The 18128-nt window shown below is 41.8% G+C and overlaps 1 protein-coding gene across 4 annotated transcripts in view; it reads right to left on the reverse strand.

Moving 5' to 3' along the window:
* EFNA5 (ephrin A5) overlaps positions 1-18128 on the reverse strand; it is a 412066-nt gene that overhangs the window by 70840 nt on the left and 323098 nt on the right. The window contains exon 1 of one of the 4 annotated variants that reach the window (XM_059175613.1): positions 14763-14906. The exons of the other annotated variants lie outside the window; for them this stretch is intronic. Coding sequence (XP_059031596.1) covers positions 14763-14773 — 11 coding nt within the window. The 5' untranslated portion in view covers positions 14774-14906. Of the gene's footprint in view, positions 1-14762; positions 14907-18128 lie in introns of those variants that run through there. 4 annotated transcript variants of the gene reach the window in all.

Here is an 18128-nt window from a genome sequence, read left to right on the forward strand (position 1 = left end):
CTGTTATTTTGGGCAATAAATTTGGATTACCTATGACAGAAAGCCTTGAAATACTTTATAGGCCTCAACTTTAGTAGGAGGAAGAAGGAGGGGACTTATGAGAGAGGGGAAGAAATGTGCCAAACAGAAATGGTTTTTGGTCGTTTTGATTCAACAAAACAAAATGGCCCTCAGGCACGCTGGGACCTCTGTATGTTTGAGTTTAGGATTCCGAAGGCAAAGTTCTTGGCTTCTCTAGATGACAGCAACGTCTTCACTTCCTGAAAACCTGTGCTATCAGCTTAATGGTGACTTGATTTAAATTAAGTCACAGGCCTTGGACTGGGAACTGCCTCCTGCCATTCTCCTGCTCGTCTTCTTCCTAAACTAGTTCTGCTGACTAAGTATTTTCCCCCTGATGTCTTTAAGCATGTTCAAAGTGGTAATTCATACATAATACTCATGACAGCCCATTGCTTGAAAGTCTTGCTCTGTAACTCAAATTTTTTTCGACTTTTGCTCCTTAAATTTTGCTTCTAATTGATAAAAGCATGAAAGACTGAGCAATTAGAGGGCTCAGGGTGAAAACGAGGGTAATGAATGTATGTGGTTCATCTACTAAATCCTCCAACAAAGTACTCATTATTTCACATGAACTGGACTCTGTTTTGTAGGACACACTGGGGGTGTTCAGAATTCTAAAATTATATACTTTTGCTGAGGTCAACCAGAGACCACGCAAACCAACCCGGATAAGAGAGTTTTGCTTATATGTCGCAACTCCTAAGTAACATTTAAAAAGCCATCATGCTTTTTCATTTGTTACTTTTCTTAACGGCACAAAGGTAATCTGGAGGCTTTTCATTTTCTTTAGACAACTGCAGGAAACCCAGAGTGGTCTTGGCATTTGATCCCTCGGGTTAATCCCTGGGGGAGTCAGAGAACTCTCTTCACAGTGCGTAGAGGACCACACTACTCTATCGCATAAAAGCTATAGATCTCACCAACACGGAAAACCTTAGATATAGTTTATTAGACTATTAAAAGTTTATGACATCACCTCTCTACTCTCTGGTGTTCATCAATAACCCCCCATTGATCTCTATAGGAATCTCAATGTAGCCTCTTGTACAGTAATACCTATGTGTTCAAACGTCAAAGACCCATTTACTTCACATGTGTAATTTGCCCACTTAATCCTGCTGAGATAATACTCCTGGTTTAATTGCCCATAGAGCAACTGGATAAATCAGCTACTTTGGTTTGTATTAGCTGTCTCTGCATATGTGTAAAACAAAAAAACCAAATCAAAACAAAGCAAAAAACAAAACAAAACAAAACAAAACCCACGCAAGATTGTTCAAGCTATAAACTGCAAAAATGAATCACAAGTAAATCCAGCAAGTACGTCTAAATTTTGCAAAATATAAAGAAAAAGGAACCTTAAAAATACATTCAGAGATATCAACTACTGTTTTGGAGGTGCAGAATAAATACATGAATATCATATTGCATATATATAATCAATATGTTTATATTTGCAGATTTATTTACATAGGAAGAATGATGGTGAATGAATTAATGAATTCACTTATTCAAATTTCACTTATTTAAAATGAAAGCTTAAATGAATGAATAAATATAGGCATAAAGAAACTATATAAATTACCAAAGCCTGGATCCGTGTAAGAAATGCCAGACTCATGAAGCTGACATTTGCTTGTAAAAATTGCTTCAATTTTGGGGAATCCTCATTTTCATTTAATGATCAGAACTATGATGAAAGAAACATCTCTTCATATAAAACAAATTATCGTCTCCTTATATGTTAAACCCTTAAAGAATCATTTTCTCATTGATCATCCCTGTTAGAGTCATTAGCTAAACATAAGAACTGGAAGGCATACACACGAGATAACGCATGAACAGCCAGATATGCACACAAAGACCTAACTCAAAAACATAAAATTAATATTTTAATAAAAGCTTAGTCTTTCAAATAGCCAAAAAAGAATGCTTGCCTGATTTCCCTTTATTCTTTCTTAAAAAATTTACACGAATGTTGTATCCTTATATAAGAATAACAAGTTTCATAATTATTTTTTTTTAAATGTTTTAAAAAATTTGTTTGAGAGAGAGAGAGAGAGCAGAGTGAGAGCTAGAGAGCAGGGACAAGCAGAGGTAGTGGTAGGGAGAGGGAGAAGCAGGTCATCCCCTGAGGAGGGAGCCCAAAGTGGGACTCGATCCAAGGACCCTGAGATAATGACCTGAGCCAAAGGCAGGTGCTTGATACACTGAGCCACCCGGGCACCCCAAGTCTCATAAAGTTTTAAAATAAATCTCTACTTCATCTTCTGGCTTCATTCTGAAGATGCTTTACTTCTAAATGATAATATAGCATTTTAAATGATATTGAAATAAATAGTATATATTCGACTATAAAATCTTACAGCATAGTTGTATTCTGGACTGAGTTCTAAAACTGGCAGAATGCTCAATGAGAAAGATATGGAGGCTACTTTGGACATAGTAGATAATAAAAGAATTGCTAAGAGGCATTGTATTTTTTGGGGGTGTTGGTGGACTCAGTTGGTAGAGCGTGCGACTCAATCTCAGGGTAGTAAGTTCAAACCCCACGTTGGGTGTGGAGATCACTTAAAAAAAAATTAAATGAAATCTTTTAAAAAAGAAAAAGACATGGCTCTTCTGATTAAAAAACTTCAAGAATCTAGTAAATTCAGACAATGACCAGGCTAATATAGTCAGCAAATCTTCAGAGAGCCTCAGTCATTCAGTTGGTTAAGCTTCTGTCTTAGGCTCAGGTCATGATCCCAAGGTCCTGGGATGGAGCCCCGTGTCTGCTTCCCACTAGACGCTCAGCAGGGAGTCTGCTTATCCCTCTATCTCTCCCCCCACCACTGCTCATGGTCCCTGTCTCTCTCTCAAATAAATAAATAAAATCTTTAAAATAATATGAAAATGTATTATGCCAAATGGGTTTTATGTCATTCTTATTTAAGTTAAGGTTTAAAATCTGCTAGGCCTATTACATGTGGGAGTCTGTCTTATGTACTGCATTGACATGCATTTTACATAGGATACAAACTCTATAAATTGAGTTCCACAAGTGCATAAGTACAGAAACAAATGGAAACCTATTTATAGGTAATTGATTTCATGATTTTTGGAGCTATTGACTAGGGGATTTTAAAACGGCACTAGCAATGAGGGCTGCCAAGTTTCCATTTTTGAAAATTTCAATACCTTGTGGTCTCAATTTAAAATAAACAAGAACTCACAAACTCAAACAATTCCAGAGATGAAAGGCAGACCCTAATGACAGCAGGTAGAGTAGAGCAGGTATTACTGAAAACCTGTTGATATGATTCAAGGGTCTTCAAGGCCATGTGATGCTAAGGGCCCCACACCCGAAATCAGGTTAATTGTCTCCCCTGACTGGGACAGTTTTGATTAGAACTATAATCAGCTCTCAGCAGACTGTAGGCAAAAATGCCAGCTGAAGGGTGTGTGTGTGTGTGTGTGTGTGTGAGAGAGAGAGAGAGAGAGATGGGTGAACAGCTGAATGAAGGCGCAACACCATTAACCCACTCTTCAAACATTAAAGGGGTTCCAATATGAACAAAAGTAATCATTCCCTTCATAATTAGTGCAAACATTTTCCTTCTGTCACTTTGCAATTGCTTTTATACAAACTAAAGCAAATGCCAATATTCAAGCTTGTTAAATGTAAAAATGTATTCAGATTTTGCCACTGAAATTTTGAAGACTGAAAATTGAAACCCACTTTTAAGAGTTACTTTAAGACAGTTTGGGCTAACCTCAATGAAAAATTATTTTAAGATTTATAAATAGAACTTTTTCCTTCTCTGTTTCTACTTCTTTTATCTAAGTATTGATAAAAATATAGCTATATTTTTTAAATTAGACGAAGAATAGACATTTAGTCACCCAAAATGCCATGTTAAAATCAGCTCATCATTTGAAGCTCACTTTGGGATCTTCTGCTTCTTTCAATTTTAAATTAAAATAATTTCAGCCTCCCATTAGTCTTGTGCAAAGAATTTTGTACTTGGAATGGTAATCGACTCCAACTACTATTCTTATGTTAGAAATTTTTAAACCTCAAGATTTAGAAATAGAAAACTTCCAGAAGTTATAAAAGTAAAAATTTAGAGAAATTTTGTAATATGCAAATACTAACATTTTCAGTGCCCGTAATAAATATAAGGTCATTTTGTTAGAGTAAGAATATAAAATGTATTATGTATGTCTTTATTTGCTCACAAGTTTATCATGTTTAGTATCTTTAGAGATGGACAGGGATAGAATAGGGCAGACAACATTCCGGGGTTGGGGGCGGGGGAGATTGTATACCTGTTTGTAAATGTAATTTTTACTTTTTTAAACTCTCTTCACATTGCGGCTATAAAAATGAGACAGTGTGAGAAAAATAGAGCGAGTAAGCAAGAAAGAGCTAAAACTAGATTAATTTAAGCTCAGCTGCATGGTCAGGGGTGGTTTTATCTTCAGTTAATTGCTCAAAGGCACGTGATAACATTAAATGCATATTTTCATCTACCTGGTGGTAGACAGAATCTCAAACCCTCAACCGGGAACTCCAAATGTAACTGTCAGTCAGCTGATGTCAAAACCGAATGTCTTTGCCGTGGCCTTACACATCTGGTCCCCGTCAGTGTCACAGGGGTTTGCAGGATGTGGTGCTGTGGCAGGCAAGATGACTTACATGCACGGACCCAAAGCTCTCAGAGCGCATTTAGAGGATGCGTTCCGTCTGGTGTACTTGCCATCAACAAATGATTGACTGAAATTAAACAAAACCTTATATCCTGAAACCTGAGCTGTCTCTGCTCCTCCCCTCGTTCAGATCACGAACACACTTAGTCAGCCAAGGAATTCACAAAAGACCCATGTCAACAGTCTATTAGTGAGCCGGAAAAAAAAAATGCCCATTAAACACCTCCATGCTTTAGCCTCTGACCTCTGTAAGCTGGTACATTTTTAAAATTCTTTGTGGGATAAGGATTTATTAACCAACCACACTGGGAACTCAGGAGCAGGTGGCCTTCAAAGTGAACCAGCACTTTCCTTGAAAATCTTTAACGGAGAGGAGAATCGTCCTGCCACGTATGTAGCAGGTATTGCTTTTATCAAGTTTATTATTTAAAGTACTGCATCAGGTTAGGATGCAAAGTTCCTTACTCTGTCTTTAACCTCTCTGGAACAACACACAGGCTTGTAATGTAAGCCCCCCCCAAATGCCTCAGTTTCTCTGTTGCTAAAGCTCGCAGTTGCCATGTGGTGATGGAGAGTGCTCTCCACTTTACTCAGCGTGAATTATTCCTTTTCACAAGCATCACAATCTGGAAAAGGAACACGCTGGTCCAGTTAGCATGAACATCAATTCCGAACAACTTTAACGCACAAACTATCCTGACCGGGTGCGGAAGGATTTTGGAATCCTTCCTGCCGAGAAATGCCATCTGCCGACTGGAAATGCTCCCCACTCTGCTATTGTTTGCCACTAACCCCACTTTAGTTTTGGTAGACATAATATAAAACGAGAGACGTGAACGGTCACTTCACCTTAGAGCCCTTAACTGAAAACGAATTAGGAACCCAGCGACCAGCTACAGGTCTCTAGTCCACACGAGGAGGCCGAGGAAGAGCTCTCGGGCGGGGAGTGTGCGGTTGGGCTCCTAACAGAAGGTGTCCATATTTACAACCTCAAGTTAATTTAACCTCCCCTAACTAGGGTGTGACATCTATTTTTATCCCAGGGCTCTAGGCCATTTCCCACATACTACTTCTCCAACATGCCGAAACTTGTTTAAGCAGTGAAGGAAGGAAGAAGGAAGGAAGCGGTGACTGTTCAGGTCACATCAGGGCAGGGCGCATCAGCTCCTGAAGAAGCCAGCTGTTCCTGCACTGTCATCTCTCCAAGTGGGCTTGTTTGAACAAAGCAGTGGGCCACAGTGCTTTCCGTCTAGGTAGAGAGGTAAAAAGCGGCATGTGTTGCAGCCAGTCCACAGAAGCAAAATCTTTTCAGATCTTGCAAAGCCTCCAGAGAGCTGAAAAATATTCCATTTTAAGACGAGTTGTTCTGACACCACACGCTGCTGCAAGTGTGCCAGTGGCCGGGCTCCTCGCCTGTGGCAGGTGAACAAGCTACTCGTGTTCCAGCAAATCAGTCTGGTCTCACTGCTGCTCCAGACATGGGGGTGAGGGTGGGGGTGGGGGTAGGGGTGGAAGTGTGCTGATCCCTCACGGCTCACCTTCTATCCACAAGAGCGCCTGTCGGCTCTAGCTTTCCCCAGGTCCGTGCCAGCCCAGCAAGAACTCTGGGGTTTGAAAATCCACTTCCTTTAAAACAAATGCTACCTGTGGCTCGCAGAGCTTCCTAAGAATCTGCATGACCCTGAATAGGCAGTGGCTCGGCCCTCGGATACAGTTTCCTTCACACTCACTGTGGATTTTCAGTTGGGGAGACCCCTCTCAGCAGGTCAAACACTCTACACTCTTTCCCCTTTGTCCAGGGTCCACAGGGCCCACAGATTCACAGGCCCTCCAGTCAACCTACCAGTGAACAGGTGCAATGACCTATTCAAATGCCCCTGCAAACTATCCCTCATTTTGTTCTACAACAGACAAATGTGGAAATTTTAAATTCCAAATGGAAAGAAACACATCTTTCATGACTTCCCCTTTTTGACTTTTATTGCTGACTTGTTGTGGTCTAAAGGCGTCTTTTCCCAAAGGAAGCTCATTTGCCACGTGATACTGTAGTCCATTGAGGTGACAGAAAACGGCCAAATAGTCTTTAGAGATAAGGTTATTTTACTTGGCTTCTGACCCTATCAATCCCATATTTAACTTAAAATCCCAACAGTTAACTGCTCTAAAGAGTGAAGCCTATTAATTTAAAATTGCAACCAAAAAACCCATAGTGATCTTCTGGAATATGTCACTCTTGAGCAACAACTATATTTACTTCATGTACATTAATTCATTTACTCCTTAGACAACTTTATAATGTAGCTGTTAACTCCCACTTTGCAGGTGCAGGAAAGGAGAGAAAGAGAGATTCTAGATTTTGTTTAAGGTCACTGTAAATAGTGGAGCTTGGATGCAAATCCCTTTCTCTCTTGCTCCGAGTCTCCTGCCGATCCCTCTAAACCATACTGTTTTCTACTATATTTTGGCCACATTCTATTTATTCTTGGGCTTGGCTGCCAAGCAGCCTACAGCTAAATTTAATGCTTCAAGAGAGTAAGATATTATCTTTGATATATTTTTTTCCCTCACTTCTTTACACTTTAAAAATTATTATTATTATTATTACAGTCTCATGTGATAAGCCTTCAGTTAGTTATTCAGAAGCCTTCACTAAATTTTCCCTACATTAGGCATTATGTTGAATATGAGGTAATAAGATGAATAAAATAATTCCCTGTGCTCACAGAATTAATCCTAGTAAGGGTGACTTGAAATTATGTTTTGAAATATAAAGATGGGATCCCAAATAGATCCTTAGAGATAAGAAAAGCCTTCCTAGAGGGGCGCCTGGGTGGCTCAGTGGGTTAGAGCCTCTGCCTTCGGCTCAGGTCATGATCCCAGGGTCCTGGGATTGAGCCCCGCGTTGGGCTCTCTGCTCAGCGGGGAGCCTGCTTCCCTTCCTCTCTCTCTGCCTGCCTCTCTGCCTACTTGTGTCTACTACTACTGTCTGTCCAATGGATAAATAAAATCTTTTTTAAAAAAAAAAAAGATAGAAAGAAAAGAAAAGCCTTCCTAGAGTCAAAGTTGGCACAGGAGTCATCTCGAGTAAGCAGAGGCAATCCGGGCAGGGTGGACAGCACGAGGACAGCACGAGGACAGCAGAGGGCCCAGAGGGGAGAAAAAGGATGCCTGGAACACGGACTCCTTACACCTTTTGGGAAGCAGACAATAAACCATGGTGATAAATAAATACTTTATTATAGCAATTTTGTGATGCAGAAAACAGAGTGCTGGAAAACCTTAGTGCAGGTCAGGATCATGAATTATTTGCAGAAGTCATAAGAGAAACTAAGCACTGAACTCCCTTCTGCTTCAAAACCCCATTTAAAACATTTGTTAAAGTGACCGAGTCTCTCTGTGGAAGACTAAGCGTCTTAGAAAGTTTTGCTTTGTTTTGCCATTTCTGTGTTATAAGCAACAGAAACTTTTATCTTTCCTTCTACCTCATGGGAGAAAGCAACATAATTTTCATTTTTTCTTTGGAAATTTCAGGACATTATGGATATTCCAATACATTCCAGAGCTTCGTTTTCAGAAGTTTCCTTCTCATAGAAGCTCTCTAGGCATAAGTCTTGCTTTTTACCTTGAACTCAAAATACACTTTTTGGTAAATGCTCATCTGACAAATCTTTGCTCTCTGACTTAGGAAGCATCTCTTTAAGAGCCTCAAGCTCTACCAGCTGAGTGGGCTGGGTACCCCTTGCATCTCTTTCTTTAAATTTACTTCTCAAATTAACATTGTTTCATTTTAGGACTTAACTATCCATTAAAACACATAGGATTTTGTTTATTTTATTTTATTTATTTTTTTTGCTTATGCATAGGACACAAAAAACCAAAATGTTGCCGGGAACAACAAAAAAGTCTAGAACTATGGGCAAAGGGAAGGTTAAAGTGCAGAGGGCCTTGGGGTCACCCATCCTATTCCCAGTTTACCGCTACACATGTGACACCACCAGAGGTGGAGTCACTGGGGAAGACAACCAGGTTTATTAGCGACTGAGCTCAGAGTAGAGTTAAGTGTCCCGGACGATGGTGCAGAAACAACTTCCTGGAGGACCGGGAGGGCTGAGGAGGTGAAGGCCCTGTGAGGTGGCTCTCCTCCTCCACAAAAAGATCATAGGTGCACTAGTGTGGGAGAAGAGTGGCCAGAATTGAGCTGTTAAGCAACGCCACAGGGCAGAGAACGTGCGCAGCTCCAAGTGTGACAGGGGAGTTGACCCACTTCCTCAGTGGGAGTGCCCCCCTAGCCTCTCACAGGAGGAGATGTGGGCTGACATGGCGGTCCCTTCTCCAGGGTCCAGGGTAGTAGCCCCCACCCTGCCTGCTGCTCCAACATACCCCAGAGCCGGCGGGGCACCTGGGCTATGGGTGCTGCCAGGCATTTCCTATGCTTTCTTCTCCTGTCTCACGAACTCAAACATCCGTCCTTAGGATTGTTTAGCTACTGAAAAGGTAACAAATCTGAGTACGGGTTTTAGCTTTTCTGGTTTCATGCTGCTTTTTGAATTAGGAAAGAGGACTGTGCCCCACAGATGGCTACAAGAGCCAATAAAGAACTGCATGCAGGAATGGTCTGCTCTGTTAATCAGAAGACACAGAGACCCTTTCTGTCCCCTCCTTTAACAATCTGGATTAGAATTAAGGCAGAATGGTTTGTCAAGCTTTGTGAAGTATCTGCTTTTTGATTTTGCGGATGCCATCCTCGCATTGATGACAGAATTAAAAACAAAACAAAACAAAACAAACAAACCCACTCAAAATGAATGTTAAAAATGGACCCAGCACCATGGAGCAAAGGATTATGGGCCCCATCCATTTGGGCTCCTTGTCTTCTATTATTGCCTGCTGACTATGTCTGCTCATAAGGGACCGTGAACCATCCATGAGTGCAAAATGGATACAGCACAAATTGATTCGGTAACATCACACAGACACGTATGAATAATGAGGTTCAGTTGCAGTCTGTCACACAGCAAGCGTATCAGTGTAACTGATTTATCGAAACTTGACTGGATAAAGTCTCATTCTTAGGAGAAAGTATCAACTGTTTCTTTACCTTTTTGGTGAAAAAAAAAATTTTTTTTTTTGAGCCAACTCAGACCCTTTGTAATGTTAAATGTAGAAAAACCTGAAACTGGCACAGAACTGACCTACTTCCTTTCTCTTAACCAAAAAGAGAGGAGGAGGAGAAAGGGGAGGAGGAGGAGGAAGAGAAATGATACCAACATTACCAAAAAGCTTGAAGGCTCATAAGAGATGCTAATCAGGGGTTCTGGGTGCTCAGTGGGTTGAGCCTCTGCTTTCTCGGGTCATGGTCTCAGGGTCCTGGGATCGAGCCCCACATAGAGCTCTCTGCTCAGCGGGGAACTGCTTCCCCCTCTCTCTCTGCCTGCCTCTCTGCCAACTTGTGATCTCTCTATCAAATAAATAAATAAAATCTTAAAAAAAAAAAAAAAGAGAGAGAGAGATGCTAGTCAATTTCAGATTCCCTAAGGACAGCAGCCTCTTCAGCTCTATGGGTGTCTCGGACTGTTAGGAGAATATAGCTAAGTCATTAGAACAGGAGAAAATGAGCTTCCCATTAACCCCTCCTTTAGAAATATCCTAGGATATTCAGTGAGAAAAACAAAAAGATACTCTGCATTCATTCCCCATTTGTCATGCAAATACGGTGGGGATAGGTGTCAAAACCCCAAGGGAAGGAACAGTGACCACCTCAGGCACAAGTCCAGTATCTCAGAAAACTTGCCCGGTAATCCCCTGTGTTTTCAGGAGGGAAATTTCAACTTCCCACACCTGCCCATTTAAATGAAAGAGGCAGGAACCAGACTACCCGACTCCCAAGGTTTCTTCCAATGCCCAGTTTCCAGGAGACCTTGAAGTTTAAAAATAAAACCAAGATAGAACAAGGAACGTTAAGGTTTTCTGAAAAGAGAAAGAGACTGAATGTAAAAGCATGGGTTAAAATACCCATAATTACAACATGCAGCCCTATGCAATTGTCAGATGAAGCAAGGACAAAGTATAGAGATGTAGAGATTGAACTTGCCTCCAAGTAGAGAGAAAGCTATTCAATAGAATTCTTTAAGGGTACAAAGGTACCACTTAGCAAGTCACTGAGTTCAAGCCCCAAATAGCATCTTTGTGAAGCTAGTCGATACACCCCTAAAGAGAGGCCCTACGTGCTAGATATTAAATACAGAGAAAAAGACCCTTTCTACAAGTTGTAATCTAGGCAAGAGCGTGTGGGGGAGGAAGGTGAAGAGAGCTCCACAGAAAGGACCTGCAACACCTCACAGATGCAGCATGGCTTCCCCCTGACTGTTGTACAAGGACAACAAAGGATCCTGTTACTATCTCTTTAAACGCAACATTCTTAAAAAAAATGTGGGGGAAATTAAGCAAATTCAGCAATAACTTGATTAACATATTTAGTCACGTTGGTTCATAAAAAAATCAATTATTTAATATAGGCATTAAGTTGGGCGCCTGGGTGGCTCAGTGGGTTAAGCCGCTGCCTTCGGCTCAGGTCATGATCTCAGGGTCCTGGGATCGAGTCCCGCATCGGGCTCTCTGCCCATCAGGGAGCCTGCTTCCTCCTCTCTCTCTCTGCCTACTTGTAATCTCTATCAAATAAATAAATAAAATCTTAAAAAAAAAAATATAGGCATTAAGTTAAAAAAAATTCTTTTTTTTTAAAAAGCATCTGTAATTTATTCACTTGGCCCTAGGGATATCTTTGGAATCAAAGACAGCTTAACTGAGTTCTGAAGTTCTCACCAAATACTTGTACACGTTTTCAAAGGGCCTTGAAAGCAGTTAGACACTTTCTGCTTCAGGCTACACATTAACTAAATTCCAATGTGCCCTGCACAGAGCAACCTCTTGATCAATTATTTCCTGCAACTCTTCAGAATGTTCTTTCTGCGGAGTGTGGTGGTTAGGACCTGGGATCTGTGTAGAGATCCTGACGATGCCGGGACACACACACATGCACTAACAGGCGCTCAGGAGCTCCTTGGTCCTGGGACACACGCAGGTGTTATTCTCACAGCAAAGAGTGAACAGTGAGAGAATTCAGAAGACACAAGGAGGACAGAGTGTGTGTGTGTGTGGGGGGGGGGGGTAGGTTGCACAAAGAAAAAACCAGAGAGGGAGAAAGACAATGAAAGTAGAAAGTAGGAAAAAAAAAAAAAAAAAAAAGAGGAGCACCTTCCGTCTCTATCAACAATTTCTGGATTGGGATCATTATTTTTTGTTGAGAAATCAAGTGAACAAATGGGACAAATGCTATCCCGAGGACGTGCTATCACCATTTCAGATAGAAACTCTGTCCCACAACATACACGCACAATGCAAGAAGCCCCACATTCAAGGCCCCCAAGTGCGCACTATGAACCAGAACTAGAGCTTCACACACAGCTAGTATGTTCTTGAGTCAATAATTTAAGTGACTTAGTGAGTTTAAGTCACTAATTCAATGGAAACACCATCCCTACCCATCTGTGCAACAGTCAAAAAGCAAAGATGACACCTGGCAAAGCATAAAGTTGTGTCCTGCTGGGAGGGACAGAATTACCCCAAATGGTAGCTTCCTATCACTGAGAAGCTCGGCCACCTGTCCAATAAGCAACCAAGTTTGTGTCCCTCTTCCCCCTGCTCCCAAACCCATTGTCTGAATGGTTCATGCCTTCTTTGCACTAAGATTCGAAAGGTTCACGAACGTGAAGTTCGTTCACGGGCAGAAAGTCAAAACCCGTGCAAAGGCCTGTACTGGAGAGAAAACACAGCTGGCTGTAAGGCAGCGGGGTCGGATTCCAGTCCCTGTTCTGTCAGTGATTTCCAGTGTGACCTTGCCCATGACCTACACTGTCCAGGGCTCCCTTTCCTTATCTATGAAGAGAGGGTGCTGAAATGAGATGGGGGAGGGGGCAGTTGAGGGGCTCTAGTCCTACATTTTCTAATTCTAACGGAGCACACTTTTCATTTTGCTCCAAAATAAAATAATAATCTTTCTCAAATGAGTCTGAGAAAGTTTCGTTGGTCATTGCTCTAATTAATATATCACTTAATGAAAAAGCCTGTCATATCACTTAATGAAAAAGCAGATTACAAAAATAAAGTAATTTTGGTCATGTTAGCATACACACATACACCTGTTAGCATACACACATACACATTGAGCCCTAGCTAAGAAAATCAATACCCTGGATGGTAATATTGGGAATAATTTATTTTTATCAGCATATTCAAAAAATGTGTGTGTGTATATATATATATGTTTTTAAAGATTTTATTTATTTATTTGACAGACAGAGATCACAAGTAGGCAGAGCAGCAGGCAGAGAGTGAGGGGGAAGCAGGCTCCCTGCTGAGCAGAGGCGCCAAGGCGGAACTCGATCCCAAAACCCTCAGATTGTGACCTGAGCTGAAGGCAGAGGTTTAACCCAGGGAGCCACCCAGGTGCCCCTAAAAATGTATATTTCTAATTTTCTTCAATGATAGTACATTTCTCTTATAATTAGCAAAATGTTAGAATTAAAAAGCTAAGTTCCCATGCCTAGCTATTTTTAGTATATCTTCCAAGATTTTCCCAACACACACCTGTGACAGACAGGCCACGTATGTGTGAGTGTGTAAAATAAAGCACTGAGATTCAGTGTGTAAAATAAAGCACTGATATTTAAAGAACTGTGACACTTTGGAAAAAATACAAGCGACTTAAACATTTTAGAGGACAAAAAAAATTAAAACCTGGGAGAGGGCTTAGAAGAATTTGGATAATCAGCAGAGTGATAAACTCAGGATACCAAAAGAAAAAAAATAAATAAAAGCATTGCTTGAATTAATTTGGGGAAGCTCCAGCTCTAAGAATTCTCTTTTAATCAACTTACAATTCATTAATATTGGGCTTTTCTAGATCCTTTCATATGCTCCTGTATCTTTTCTTTCCATAAAATCGACACCACTTTGCTTCCCGTGAGGATGAGCAGGATTTGTTGATGCTGATTTCAAAGGCGCCCCTAAAAATGAGGCCACCCCTGGCCACCTGTAGCAAAGCCCCAAACTGTGAGCAGGCTGCGGGTACCACCAACCCCCTCCTACCTGGTCAAGGTTAACTCTGTAGTACAGCAGCAAGGGCAGTGGGTTGAAAGCATTAAGCAAATAATTTTAAAGCTCAGGAGAACCTTGAGTAAGTTGCAATGACCATCTTTGAACCAGATGCAATGATTGCAGAGAGCGGACAATAGGAACTCCATCATGTTGAAATAGGAGTCAGGGCCTAACTTAGGCACACCTCCCTGACCTTCTCACCCTGGCTGGCTTCAGTTCAGCCCCAGGGCCAGCTTACCAGCACCTTCGAAAGAAAGCCAAGAAGAGTCTTGGTCCACTCTTGTCCTTTGGGGATGTGTCTCAGCCTGTCCCTACACTCTTCATCACCTCTGCCACCACTCGGGCCCCAGGATGGAGTGGGATGCGAGCTGCCTCCCACTCAGAAAAGACTAGATCAAGTCTGTGCTCTGGCAAAGGTGGGGGTAAAAACTTGGAGGTGAGGCCGCTTTAAAATCTATTGTCTGTACGTCCTCAGGGGATGAGAGGGAGACATTCAGCACATAATTTTCCAGAGAAACAAAGTATCACAGGGGATTCTGGGCCCAGACTCTCTCCTTCCCTGCTGCAACTCCTTTCTCTGGGGTGCTAAACAGTTTCATTTCCTGCCTGAGCTTTCTACAGTGAACTCGAATAACTCAGCCCTCTGCCATCCTGACAGTTTAGTTAAACCCACAGAGCAGAATGTTACAAATAGAATCCCAGGCAAGAGGGGAGTTGCCCATAGGCTCAAATTAACTACCAGTCCCCAAGTAGCTAACCTTCACTTATCACACAGAAAGAACTCTGAAGCAAAACCAAATCCATGAGCAAAATTCAACATACTAGGAAAGAGAAGAGGAGAAAATAAACACCTCAAGTCCATAGCTGCGGTTTCCAACTCTCCCTCCTGACTCCAGTCCTGACAGAGACTGTGTTCATAGCCATCCCTCTGCCTGGAGAGGTAAATCTGTTTTTAATGCAAAACTTTTTTCTCTCTCTCTCTCTTCTTTTTTTTTTTTTTTTTGTTTGTTTGTTTGTTTGTTTTTGTTTTTTTTTTGTCCTTGAGACCAGCTCTGAGCTCACTGAGGAAGCAAGGCCTAAGGGTTTACACCTGTGACCCAAACTTTCCATTCTGTGTGAGATTTTTTTTTTTTTTTTTTTTTTTAAAGAAAAACAGTTCAAGGCAAGTTTCTGAACCACTGCTTTTCCTTGGGCCAATGGTTCCCAACAGCGACGGCAAAGCTTTTTTTTTTTTTCCTTTTCCCAAATGTGACCTAAATTATGACTTAAAATACACCAGAAGTCACCTTCACTTCCTTCCAAGTCCCTCCAAAGGCCATCTCTTCTTGCATATCTGGAAGGAGTGAACAGTTAAGCCTCTAGAAATAATGGTCGACAGTTACCTAAAATCACAACTCAAAGTCATTTCCTTCTGTTTCTTAGATCTTGCTCTGTCAGAACATATGTAGAATACTAGGAGAACTTATATGGCCAGGGGTGCCTGGGTGGCTCGGTTGGTTGAGCGTCCAACTCTTGATTTTGGCTCAGGTCACAATCCCAGGGTTGTGGGATGGAGCCCTGCATCAGGCTCTCCACTGCGCATGGAGCTTTGCTTGGGATTCTCTCTCTCTCCCTCCCCACCACCCTACCTCTCTATCTTAATTTAAAAAAAAATAATAAAGAATTAATATGGCCAGATGAATACTAAAAGTGAGTCGTGGGTGACTCCTACTAGAGTAGAACACCAGGTTCTCTTCTATTCCAAAGATATCACATAAAGATGCGGCTTTCCCTCATAAAGTGTGAGCCAATATGACAGTGAAGCCAGGATGGTGTTCATGAAATTATGGTAATTAGCTTATGGGAACTTAAGCCCAACACAAATGAAAATCAAATGAATAGGTAGCTAAATAATTAGCAGAGATTTTATTCCCAAGCGAATCCATCATAGTGGCATACATAAAAAAATGTAATGAACGATAATAAAGATCTCTTCTTTCCATCTCTGGCTGTTCCAGTTTGTTTGCACAAATGTTGCCTCATTTTAAATGTATTTTCATGGCGTCCATTAGTACATTGGGAAAAAGCGGGGGGGGGGGGGCACTCCCAAAGCTATATACACAATCTCAGTCAAACAGAGCCCAAGATCTTCATGAAAAAAAATACGTGAAAGTGGAATGAGCCAGGTTTCATGACTGTTGGGTGTCAGACTGTGCTGTGCTGTGTGCCCCTCAACCATCCTGCCTTCCTGCCAAGTACCCCCAGCAACGCTGGCAGGAAGGACTGCTCCCCCGCTGTCATCTCCAGCTTCCCTGACCAAGTCCGGAGAGCTAGGAGGCTAACTCACATCGAGTCACCAGCTTCTACGTGCAGGACGGGGATTCAACCCCAGGTATTTCTACTCCAAAGCACTTTTCGTGGCACCATGACAGTGCCTGAGGTATTTTGAAACGCCTCCCTTTGCTAAAAGAGTTCATCCTTGCACTACCCATGTTTCACTAGGACACCAAAATTCCACTGTGGATTCGGAGACAATGAACAACTCATAAATTGTGTTAAGCCACAGTCTGTGTCAAAGGAGCAGGTATTAAATGCTGAGTCACCGCTATGCTTTGCAGACATAATACTTTATCCTCCCTGTCCACATATTCTAGCCAGTCAGCTAGGCTTGGAGAAAAATAACTCAAGCGGAGCTGGGTATCAAAGCCAAAGAGATAGAAACCGTTTCTCCGTCCCAAAATCCTTTCCCGCCTCCCACAGCAAGCCTCCGTGTCTGCCTATTTTCATGAATCATACACAGGAACACAGCTGATGTCACTGGGCCTAATTTGGGTGAATGGAATGCTACCCTTCCCAGCTGTGTTGCATCAGGAATATTCTTGCAAAATCAATGAAGAAAAATTTGCTTTGTGACACTCGCCTTTCCTAGTTTCTGTCACCGTCAGCGAAGTTAGGTCTCCGGCTCATATATACCACTCCTGGGATGTCTCCTAGAGGAGACAAGGCAAGCTCACAACCAACTACAGCGCGAGATCCATGTGGTTCTGCAAGCAAGAGGGGCAGGGCCATCGATATCTGGGGGCCGAGTATTAGGGAAGGGGCAGAAGTGTTGGCCCTTGAGGCTCGTCTTGTAAAACTGTGGCAGTCGGAACTGGGGGAAACAGACAAGACTTTCCCAGGCCAAGAAAGATACCTAAGAAGAAATTATAGCCCTACGTTCATTGTGAAGGGTGTATGTCTGTCTCCAGTCTTTCTTTTATTCTTGTACGGCCCGGATCTCTGGCCTGCGTCCTTCTTTGGTGGAGCCTTAGTCTTAATAAGGAAAACCAATCTTTAGAAGACTACTAAGAGGTTACAGAGCAATTTACATTTAAATAGGTAATTACGGAACAAAATCGAAATATAAATCTAAAGGAATGATGATAACGGTGGAATCTGAGACAACAGGACAAGTGAGGGGCCCTCTCAGCATCCATCAAATCTGATCACTTGAGGCAGTAGTTTCAAAGTGAATCATCTAGACCTCTAACAGTATTACGAGAACTACAGGTGATACATAGATATAGCCTTAACAAACAATGAATCATGGAATAAGAAAATGATTCCCGTATGAACCGTCTTTCAAAGTAGTCAACGAGAAAAATCTCCTTATGGTGCTAACAGACCTTTAACAACTCTCTCACGCTGGCTAATCTCTACTTTTGACAAAGAGAAAACAGGCCTGAGGAGTAGAGTTTCGTCTATTATGGCAAGTAATAGTATCCATGGCAAAGGGATGTTTAGGAATACACAATTTCCACAAAAAGCTATCAGGTAAAAAAAGATCAGGGTATATTTAAAAATAGATATTAAGTAAATCCTGGCAATACACGTGCATAGCAAATGTTCTGCTCATAGTCTGTTCCTAAGGCGGCTTTATCTCTTGGCTTTATTGACCCGGAAGTAAAACCCAAGAGTGAGAACCAGTAGGAAAAGCCAGCACTGAGCATTAATGGCAGTGGGACCCAGAGGCAGGGTCTGGAGATGCCATCATATTGGCTTTGCCAGGCAGAGGCAGGGAAGAGAGCTGTGACTCACTGTCCAAAGTCCTTTCTTTGCACGGCACACCAGAAATCATCAGAAAAGTAACTAACCTATGTGTGCATGCATACATCCTGACGTCAACTTCAGGCTTTCGGTTTTTTGCAGTAAATTCATAATCATGTTATAGTCACAGGAATGAAACATTTAAATCCAGA

The sequence above is a fragment of the Mustela lutreola genome, chromosome 5, assembly GCF_030435805.1.
Source record: "Mustela lutreola isolate mMusLut2 chromosome 5, mMusLut2.pri, whole genome shotgun sequence".
NCBI classification, from domain to species: Eukaryota; Metazoa; Chordata; class Mammalia; order Carnivora; family Mustelidae; genus Mustela; species Mustela lutreola.